Source organism: Rhinoraja longicauda, chromosome 22 (assembly GCF_053455715.1).
Source record: "Rhinoraja longicauda isolate Sanriku21f chromosome 22, sRhiLon1.1, whole genome shotgun sequence".
Lineage (NCBI taxonomy): Eukaryota > Metazoa > Chordata > Chondrichthyes > Rajiformes > Arhynchobatidae > Rhinoraja > Rhinoraja longicauda.
Window position 1 is genome coordinate 16478096 of NC_135974.1, and position 10973 is coordinate 16489068.

Below are 10973 nucleotides of genomic sequence, written 5' to 3' on the forward strand. Positions count from 1 at the left end.
TTACTGTGCGGGCAGCTCTTGGTCCTTTGTTCTGATGGAGTGAGGCCGTAAAGCCTGGTCGCTCGTTTGTGTCGACTCCTCTCCCTCGCTGCTATCCTCCTCCCCGCCCTCTCTCCTCACCCGCCGGCTCCCCCTCACAGCCTCTTCCAGCGCCTTCTCCTGCCGGTAGAAGTGGGAGAACTTGTTGAAGATGATGGTGATGGGCAAGGCCACCACGAGGATGCCACCAAGGATGCAGCCCGAGGCGGCCAGCTTGCCGGCCACGGTGATGGGCACCACATCACCGTAACCCACCGTGGTCATGCTGACCGTGCCCCACCACCAGCACGCCGGGATGGTGTCCAGACCAACGTCCTCGTCCTTCTCGGCCGTGTAGGCCATGCCGGAGAAGACGCACACGCCGACGCCCAGGTACAGCAGCAGAATGCCCACCTCTCGGTAACTGTGCTGTAAAACACACGCAAAGATCCGTCAGTATTTGGGGCCAGCACGGTGGGTAGAGCCGTTGCCTCGCGACGCCAGAGACCCCGGCACGATCCCGACCTCTGGCATTGTCTGGCTGTGTGTGGAGCTCGCACCTTCTCCCTGTGACCCCAGGGGTTGCCTCCAGGAGCTCCAGAGTCCACACTGACCATCAATCACCCGTTCACACTAGTTCTATGTTATCCCACTTACATCCACTCCCTACACACTAGGGGCAATTTACTGAGGGCCAATTAACCTGTAAACCCCTCTCTCTTTTCTGTATTTCTACCACTATCCCACCCCTCATTCTCCCCTCCCCCCTCCCCTTCTACCTATATCCCCCTCTCATTTAAGAGACATTTGTGCAGGTACATAAGATAGGATAGGTTTAGAGTGCTATGGGCCAAGTGCAGGCTGGTGGGACTAGGGTGGTTGGGGCATGTTGGTCGGTGAGGGCAAGTTGAGCCGAAGGGTCTGTTTCCACGCTGTATGACTCGATGACCCTATGACAACTCGATGCCATGGTCATCAATTGGAAAAGACTCATTCTCACCTTCAAGGTGGCCCCTAAGGAACGCAGTCCTGTTGAGTGCCTTGCCAATTTCAATACCCGGAAGATCCTCATCAGCCTGAGGATCTGGATGACCTTGCCCAAGTCTTCCAGGTCCGTGGAGTGGCCGATGATCAGGTCGACCACCAGGGTGATGTAGAACGGCAGCACGGAGACAATGTCGATCATGTTGAGCGGGTGGAAGCAGAACCTCTTGACGTTAGGCGTGAGGAGGAGACGCGAGCAGACTTCCATGGAGAACCAAGCGATGCAGAAATATTCCACGATCTGCAGCCGTGGGTCATCGATCTGCTCCCCAAACTCATCGAATATCTGGTGCTTGGGCATGCTGTGAATGCACATGGTGGCGATGGAGCCCAGGACCACACTGACGGACATGAAGCTGAAGAGTCTACTTGGGATGGAGTACCCAGGGTTCTCCAGGGTTAGCCAGAGCTGCTTCCTGCAGTTGCCGTACCTCATCCCTTCGAACATCAACAAGTCCCGGTTGAAGTTGGAGATCTCATCCGGGGAGGTGTCAACACTGCTCACGTCACTCTCCTCGTCCCAGTTCTTGCGTCTGCTCTCCGTCTTGCGGTCGTGGTAGCGGTAACTGCAGCAGGAGTCGAGGAAGAACTCGTTGATGCCCCAGTACTCGATCTCCTGTGAGAAGGAGAAGACGCAGAGCTCGTCCATCATGTGCAACTTCCCGGTCTGGTAGAAGTTGAGGACGTAGGGGAAGAGACCCGGGTGCCGGTCGAAGTAGAACTCTCTCTTCGACACGTCGTAGTCATCACATATTCGTAGGATGGACTCCTCCGAGTCGCAGGCGAGTAACTGTCCCAGCCTGGTGTTGGGGAACCTGGAGAGTGTGCTGGAGCTCAGCTTCCTCTTCAGGCCTCCCACGTTCACGTTGATGGCCTGGTCCTCAAACTTAGGATCCCAGGATCGAGATGTCTCATTCACCATGGTAACGGGCAGCACAGATCCCTAGTAACCTGGGGAACGGACAGAGACACAGGGTTAGACCAAGTGGTATGGATTACCACAGAGGTCACGGCATTATGGAAGACTCCCGGAACAGAAGGGCGTGCAGTGTAGGTTCACTAGGTTAATTCCCGGAATGGCGGGACTGTCGTATGTTGAAAGGCTGGAGCGATTGGGCTTGTATACACTGGAATATAGAAGGATGAGGGGGGATCTTATTGAAACATATAAGATAATTAGGGGATTGGACACATTAGATGCAGGAAACATGTTCCCAATGTTGGGGGAGTCCAGAACAAGGGGCCACAGTTTAAGAATAAGGGGTAGGCCATTTAGAACGGAGATGAGGAAGAACTTTTTCAGTCAGAGAGTTGTGAAGGTGTGGAATTCTCTGCCTCAGAAGGCAGTGGAGGCCAGTTCGTTGGATGCTTTCAAGAGAGAGCTGGATAGAGCTCTTAAGGATAGCGGAGTGAGGGGGTATGGGGAGAAGGCAGGAACGGGGTACTGATTGAGAGTGATCAGCCATGATCGCATTGAATGGCGGTGCTGGCTCGAAGGGCTGAATGGCCTACTCCTGCACCTATTGTCTATTGTCTATTGTCTATTGACTGAACCAGCCCTCATTTACTGCATTCGTCCCATACCCCTCAAACCTTTCGTTTGGCTCTGCACTTTTACCATTAGAACACAGAACATAGAACAGTGCAGCACAGGAACAGGCCTTTCGGCCCACAATGTCCCTGCCGATCATGGTGCCGTTAAACTAATCCACTCTGCCTGAACATGATCGATATCCCTCCATTCCCTGCGTAGGCCAAAGGTTCTTCAATGTCACTGACATATGTTCCTCCACAAGCACATTCCAGGCACCCACCACCCTCTGTGTAAAAAAAACACCCCTAAACATCTTTAAATTTTGCCCCTCATCTTAAAGCAAAGCCCTCTAGTCCTTTGATGTTTCCACCGTGGGGAGAAAGGTTCTGACTGTCTACCCTATCTATAAGCCTCTCATAATTGTATACATTTCTATCAGGTCTCCTCTCAGCCTCCAAGGGATCAATTAAATCAATCTCTGTCGACCATTTTTCTAAGGCTCCTTGATTGAGGGAATGATTGGGCAAAAGTCCCTTCTGTCCCTTGGGGCGGCACGGTGGCGCAGCGGCAGAGTTGCTGCCTCACAGCGCCAGAGACCCGGGATCGATCCTGACAAAGGGTGCTGTCTGTACGGAGTTTGTGTGTTCTCCCTGTGACCATGTGGGTTTTCTCCGGGTGCTCCGGTTTCCTCCCACACTCCAAAGACCAACAAGTTTGTAGGTTCATTTGCTTTTGTACATTGTCCCTAGTTTGTTGGATAGAACTAAGGTACGGGGGATCAGGGTAGAATATGGGGTAGGGTAAGAGGTACAACTCGTAGACTCATCAAATGAAACAATGACTTGTACAAGACATTAATGAGACCACATTTAGAGTATTGTATTCAGTTTTGGTCACCCTGTTATAGGAAAGATGTTGTTATGCTGGAAAAGACATGAGGATGTTGCTGGGACTGGAAGGCCTGAGCTACAGGGAGAGGTTGAGCAGGCTAGGAATTTATTCCTTGGAGCGCAGAAGAATGAGGGGTGATCTTATAGAGGTGTATAAGATCATGAGAGGAATAGATAGGGTAAATGCACAGATTTTTTTTACCCAGAGTAGGGGAATCGAGAACCAGAGGATACAGGTTAAAGTGGGAGGGGAAAGATTTAATAAGAACCTGAGGGGTAACTTTTTTACACAAAGGGTGGTGGCTGTATGGAATGAGGTGCCAGAGGAGGTAGTCAAGGCTGGCACTATCACAGCGTTTAAGAAACAGGTACATGGATAGGATAGGTTTAGAGGGATAAGGGCCAAATGCATGCAGGTGGGGCTAGTGCGGATGGGGCATGTTGGTGGGTGTGGGCATGTTGGGCCGAAGGGCATGTTTCCACGCTCTATGACTCTATGAAAGAGCATGTCTATGAATGACTCAGCTGATTCCTGCCAGCCCTCTGAGCCAGCGATCAATTTGCTCTCTGCTTTCTCCTTGCGCTGCACATATCTTCATCAGATTCACAGGCAAAAGAGATTGTAAAAGAAACTGCAGGTCGTATTCAACTGTCGCAGTGAAAGTCATTGACCTGAAGCCACGACTTTGTAGCTGTGCATCCGCTTACTCGATCTTCCCCTTCACTCTACCTATTCTACTCGAGTTTAGCTTGATTCCATTAATGTATAGTATTCATATGTTATAGGAGTAGAATTAGGCCATTCAGCCCATCAAGTCTATGCCCCTAATAATGGAAGCTAATCCATCCATTTGTGACCTTTAAGACCTCTACCAGGTTACCCATTAGCCTGGCGAGTAATAGGTGGACACAGGTGAGGGGGGGAGGTTTGATTGGCAGACGGTTGGACAAAGACAAGAGATGAACAGACAAAAAAATGTGAGATTAAGATAAGGATAGAAGAGGTCCCGTTCCCACCTCTCCACCAGCTTTCACCTCCTCCTCCCACCACAATCAGGCTGAAGAAGGGTAGCGACTCGAAACCATCACCTGTCCATGTTCTCCACAGATGCTGAAGATTGATACAAAATGCTGAAGTAACGCAGCGGGACAGGCAGCATCTCTGGATAGAAGGAATGGGTGCCGTTTCGGGTCGAGACCCTTCAGACTGAAAAAGGGTCTCGACCCGAAACGTCACCCATTCCTTCTATCTAGAGATGCTGCCTGCCCCGCTGAGTTACTCCAGCATTCTGTGTTGATATTTGGTGTAAGCCAGCATCTGCAGTTCCTTCCTACACTTCTCCAAAGATGCTGCCTGACCTACTGAGTTACTCCAGCACTTTGTATTTTTCTTTGTAAACCAGCATCAGCTGTTCCTCCTGTCACTTATAAGCCTTGCCTTATAAGAAGACTCCCAACATTTTTTATCTTCACAGCTGGTGTCAACATTGTAAATCCATGTACCAGGTTGAAAGGTAACTGCAAATATTGGTGGACATTGATGGATTTTAATGGATTATATGGAACTGTGGTGAATACTCCAAACAAAACAAGTGCTTTGTTTTTCTGGTTGCCTTGTTCAGCTTATGGTCAATAATTCCTTTTTGTGATACATACAAATTGCAGTTCCTTGTGTCAGTTCCTTGTGGAGGGAAGAGACAAACGATGTTTCAGGTCGGGACCCTTCTTGGGGGAGGGAGGGGGGGGGGAGAGAAAACTGGAAAAGAGGTGGAAGGGTGGGACAAAGCCTAGTTTTGGTCTCCAAATTTGACAGTTTTGGTCTCCAAATTTGAGGAAGGATATTCTTGCTATTGAGGGCGTGCAGCGTAGGTTCACTAGGTTAATTCCCGGAATGGCGGGACTGTCGTATGTTGAAAGGCTGGAGCAATTAGGCTTGTATACACTGGAATTTAGAAGGATGAGGGGGGATCTTATTGAAACATATAAGATAATTAGGGGATTGGACACATTAGAGGCAGGAAACATGTTCCCAATGTTGGGGGAGTCCGGAACAAGGGGCCACAGTTTAAGAATAAGGGGTAGGCCATTTAGAACGGAGATGAGGAAGAACTTTTTCAGTCAGAGAGTGGTGAAGGTGTGGAATTCTCTGCCTCAGAAGGCAGTGGAGGCCAGTTCGTTGGATGCTTTCAAGAGAGAGCTGGATAGAGCTCTTAAGGATAGCGGAGTGAGGGGGTATGAGGCGAAGGCAGGAACGGGGTACTGATTGAGAGTGATCAGCCATGATCGCATTGAATGGCGGTGCTGGCTCGAAGGGCTGAATGGCCTACTCCTGCACCTATTGTCTATTGTCTAAGTGATAGGTGGATACAGGTGAATGAGGCTTTGGTTGGGAGAAGGGTGGGCAAAGGGTGGTGATGAAAAGGAGACAAAAGGGTAACAAAAAGGGGAAAGAGATAAGGAGTCAATAGGGTGTCAGATGTGGAGAGAAGGGAAAAGAAAAGACGGAGGGAGAAATGTAGGTGAAATTGTGCAGTGGGGGAGAAGGGAGCAAGAGAGTGGGAGGGGGGGCATAGGTAAAAGAGGGGGGAGAAAAGGGGGGATTTCATTGTTTAAAGACATTCATTGTTCCAATCCAAATCTGGAGAATATGGTAAATAACCACAAGAAATTGCAGAGAATTGTGGATGCAGCCCCAACCATCAAGCAAACCGACCTCCCTTCCATTGCCTCTATCTACACTTCACGCTGCCTCGGCAAGGCCAGCAGCATCATCAAGGACCAGCCTCACCCCGGTCACTCCCTCTTCTCCGCTCTCCCATCAGGCAAGGGGTACAGAAGTTTGAAAACACACACCTCCAGATGCTGGGACAGTTTCTTCCCAGCTGTTATCAGGCAACTGCACCGTCCTATCGCCAACTTTGAGAGCAATCCTGAGTCACCATATCCTTCATTAGAGACCCTCAAGACTGTCTTTAATTGGACTTTACTGGACTTGCTTTAAATGTTATTCCCTTTATCTTGTATCTGCACACTGTGGACGGCTCTATTGTAATCATGTATAGTCTTTCCACTGACTGGTTAGCACGCAACTAAAGCTTTTCACTGTAGCACACATAACAATAGACCAAACTAAACTAATAAACTTAATAAACAGTTCTTGAAAATGTTACAATTCGAGGTGATATGAAAAATCGTTTCCTCTACCCAATGCTGTGATCTACCAGTGATAGAGGTGCAGCACAGAAACTGGCCCTTCAGCCCATTGAGTTCATGCCGACCGTGAATCACCTGTTCACACTAGTTCTACGTTATCCCACTTTCTCATCCACTCCCTACACATGAGGGGCAATTTACAGCGGGCCAATTAACCTGCAAACGTGCACGCATCTTTGGGATGTGGGAGGAAACCGGAGCACCCGGAGGAAACCCACACCCACATGGTCACAGGGAGAACGTACAAACTGCACACAGGCAGCACCCGAGGTCAGGATCGAACCCGGTGACTCTGGTGCTGTGAGGCAATGCCTCTTCCAGCTGTGCCATCTAGAATGTGCTGGCTGGCAAACAAATCCAATAGCAATTTTCGGAAGTGATTTAGATAAATACACAAAGGGGAAAAATTAACAAAGCAAGGAGGAACGAGTGGGAGAGTGACATTAATTGGAAAATGTCACCAAAGCACAATAGGGCAAACTGTGACTCTCTCTGTAATTACACCTATTACAGACAGAATGAATCTTTATCTGTATATTACTTTAAGAGCTTAAACAATTAAAATAATGGCTCATCTTTGTAATCCCATCCATCGAATTATTGCAGTTAATTAGTGCTGGCTAACAGTGTCTTTTAGCAGACTGACTGGGGAAAGACACTGTGAATGGTGAATTGAATTGTTTGAACAGGGACATGATCAGCTCAAGGATGGTGTCTGTAATGTCTACGTTTGTAATCATCGATTCACACACAATAAAAAACCCACACAAAGTGCTGGAGTAACTTAGCGAGTCAGGCAGCATCTTTGGAGGACATGGATAGGCGATGTTTCGGGTCAGGACCCTTCCACAGACTGAATGAAGATTAGCTGGGGTGTTTCACCCAGAGTGGGGGAATCAAGAACCAGAGGAGAATAAGGTGAAAAAGGCAAGATTTAATAGGAATTTGAGGGGCAACTTTTTCACACAGAAGGTGGAGGGTATTTGGAATGAGCTGCTAGTTGAGTCAGGTACTATAACAATATTTAAAAGACACTTGGACAAGTACATGGATAGGGAAGATTTAGACTCTAAACTTTAGAGGGGTGTGGGCCAAATGTGAACAAATTGAATATTTAAATGGAAATACTAGGATCTGCAGATGCCCATTTACAAAAAAAAGACACAAAGTGTCAGAGTAACTCAGAGGGTCAGGCAGCATCCCTGAACACTGACAGGTGAGGTTTCGGTTCGGGCCCCTTCTTCTGATTTCAGAAGAGTCTTTAAACGTCCTTCATGCAGCTGAAACTGCACAGATGCGGGGGTGGAATTAAATATTAATTCTCTTTAATCTTTTCCACAAACTCAAGGGTCAAGGGTGTTTAATAGACAATAGACAATAGACAATAGGTGCAGGAGGAGGCCATTCGGCCCTTTGAGCCAGCACCACCATTCAATGTGATAATTGCCCCATGTACCGAAACAGAACAATCAAATTCTTACTTGCAGCAACAGCAGCAGCACAACAGGTTTGTAAACACAGTAATAATATAATAAACAGATATTTTAAAAGTACAACAAATAAATTTGTGTAAAAAGCAAAACAAAGCCAGAAGTCGCGAGTATAATCAAGGATTCTCCCCAAACCGACTTGATTTGGGGAGAATTCTCACCGTCCGGTCTGTATTGTCATATCCAACACTTCAGTACCTGCAGTGTGATTCACATCCTTCCAGTAATAACTCAACCTACACATTGTTTTCTGAGTTTATATTTGGCATTAGGAGAAAGAGGGAAGGAGGAGGGAGGTGACTCCATTGACATTGGATATTCACATCACAGAGCCCAGCTGTACACTCCCTCATCTGTTCTTCTTGTCTTTCCCTTTCATTTTCTCATCCAGCTCTCAATCATTCTCCTATCTCTCCCCGTCTCTGTCTCTTCCTATCCCATCTCTCTCTCTCTCTCTCTCTCTCTCTCTCTCTCTCTCTCTCTCTCTCTCTCTCTCTCTCTCTCTCTCTCTCTCTCTCTCTCTCTCTCTCCTCATTCCCTTCCTTGTTCTCTCTCTCCTCTTCCCCAACCCCTATCCTTCAGTCCTTCAGTCTTCCTCTCTCCCTCCTTTCTTCCCCTTCATCTCCTTAGCCCCTCCCCAGTCTCGCAACCCTCTTCCCCAACTCACTCTTCCCCCTCACCTCGTCTCTCCCTCCCTTTCACCCCGACTCCTCTCTCCCTCCCCAGTCTCACTTAGTCTCACCCATCTTCCCCTCATCTCCTTATCCGCCTCCCCAATCTCTTCCTCCCTTCCCCCAGCCTCTCTCCCTCTCCCCTCATCTCTCTCTCTCTCTTTCTCGCTCTCTCCCCCCCTCCCCCCACATCCACCAACCCATGGGCAAATTCTCTCCACTCCCCCTTTCAGCTGCCAGCACCGTGAGTGGTCTATTTCCCTCTCCAGGCAGAGAGAGAGACCCACATGAACCTCCAACTATCATCTTGTCCTTTAGCTCCTTTCCCAGTCTCCATCCTCCCACTGACCTGTCACCTTTGATCAACCACTCATTTCAGGCTTCTAATCTCTCCTTGGGGAAGGAGAGAGGAGAGAAGGAAGGAGAGGGGGAGGAGTATGGGAGGGAGGGAGGAAGGAGGTAGGAGGGATAGGGAAGGAGGGAGAGAGGGAATGAGAGGAGAGAAGGAAGGGGGATTGAGAGGGGAAGGAGGGAGAGGGGGAAGGAGGGAGGGAGGGAGGGAAGGGAGGCTGAGAGGGAAGAAGAGAGAAAAGCAGGGAGGGAGGAGAGGGGGATGAAGTTCGCCAGAGTAAGCATGCAGGTACAGCCAGGCAGTGAAGAAAGCTAATGACATGTTGGCCTTCATTGCGAGAGGATTTGAGTTTAGGAGCAAGGAGGTCCTACCGCAGTTGTACAGGGCCCTGGTTAGACCGCACCTGGAGTATTGTGTGCAGTTTTAGTCTCCTAATTTGAGGAAGGGACATTCTTACTATTGCATCGTAGGTTCGTGAAGTTAATTCCCGGGATGGCGGGACTGACATATGATGAAAGAATGGGTCGACTGGGCTTCATTCTATTCACTGGAATTTAGAAGGATGAGAGGGGATTTTATATAAAATTCTTAAAGGATTGGCCAGCTAGATGCAGGAAAAACGTTCCTGGTGTTGGGGAGTCCAGAACCAGCGGTCACAGTTTAAGAATTAGGGGTAGGCCATTTAGGACTGAGATGAGGAAACATTTTTTCATCCAGAAAGTTGTGAATCTGTGGAATTCTTTGCCACAGAAGACAGTGCTGGATGTTTTCAAGAGAGCGTTAGATTTAGCTCTTAGGGCTAAGGAGATCAAGGGATATGGGGGAAAAGCAGGATCTACTGATTTTAGATGATCAGCCATGATCACATTGAATGGCGGCGCTGGCTTGAAGGGCCGAATGGCCTATTCCTGCACCAAATTTCTGTTTCTAAGCTACTAGTTTTAACAACTGCGTGGATTTAGAAAGGGAGACTGGGATCCAAGCGAAGTTCAAACTGCTCTGAGATTGTTTCTTACCGGGGAACCTTGCATTGGACCGAGAGGTGTCTTTAGTTTAAACGGTCAAATCAATGGGACAGGCGGGGAACATGGAGCTCCCTTAATAAATGACATTGGAAAATGCAATAAAGGGACGTGCAGAATGATAACGTGAGGGAGACCCCGGTGGTGACTGGCTATGAAACCCGGGATTCCTTCCTCAGCCTCTCGCTCGGGTTTTACAATGTAACTGGGTTTACCTTCCCGGCGATCCTTATAGGCGCTCCTTCGCTCCTGGACCGTCTCTCCTCGTCTCCGGAATATCTAATGCTGTCTTTTTTTTATCCGATTCCCACTCCGCGGGTTCCCGGCTGCATTGTATCAACCAACGCCCATTCAAGTTTCACGGCGGATTATCAGCACGCTGAGGCTTTCTTTTCGTTTGTAAATCGCTTCCTTTCCTCAATTCTTTTAGCTGGTGGCGATTTTGAGTTGGACAAAGTTAAGATTTGGTCCTGGTTTTGAGTTCCTGGGTCTCCAGTCTTGCTGTGTCGCCTCAGCGCTGTGTGTGTGTGTGTGTGTGTGTGTGTGTATGTGTGGCTCTAGTAACATCTAGCGCCGGCCCATGGTCCGATTAACTCCTGGTGTCGCGGGCGTTTGGATCACACCCACCGTCTGGGGCAATGTCTTGTCTTAAACTCGGGCAGCTGAGAAATCTCCATAAACTATCACACCCATGAGGACCCTCTGTCACCCACACTAAACAGAAACCGCTTTAAAACGA

At 48.7% G+C, this 10973-nt stretch overlaps 1 protein-coding gene across 1 annotated transcript; it reads right to left on the reverse strand.

Annotated features, from left to right (window-relative positions):
- On the reverse strand, positions 1–10770 carry LOC144604660 (delayed-rectifier potassium channel regulatory subunit KCNS2). Its single transcript, XM_078419300.1, has 3 exons — positions 10450–10770; positions 1019–2013; positions 1–447 (listed from the first exon to the last, which is right to left on the reverse strand). The coding sequence occupies exons 2-3, from the start codon at positions 1982–1984 to the stop codon at positions 1–3; spliced, it is 1413 nt and encodes a 470-aa protein (XP_078275426.1). The 5' UTR covers positions 1985–2013; positions 10450–10770.
- Between the last annotated feature and the right edge of the window lie 203 nt (positions 10771–10973).

Excerpts from the sequence above, each read along its gene's own strand:
- LOC144604660 (XM_078419300.1), bottom strand. The coding sequence starts at position 1,984 with ATGGTGAATGAGACATCTCGATCCTGGGATCCTAAGTTTGAGGACCAG. Across the intron at positions 448-1,018 it reads CCTTAGGGGCCACCTTGAAG|CACAGTTACCGAGAGGTGGG; the intron begins GTGAGAATGAGT and ends TGTGTTTTACAG.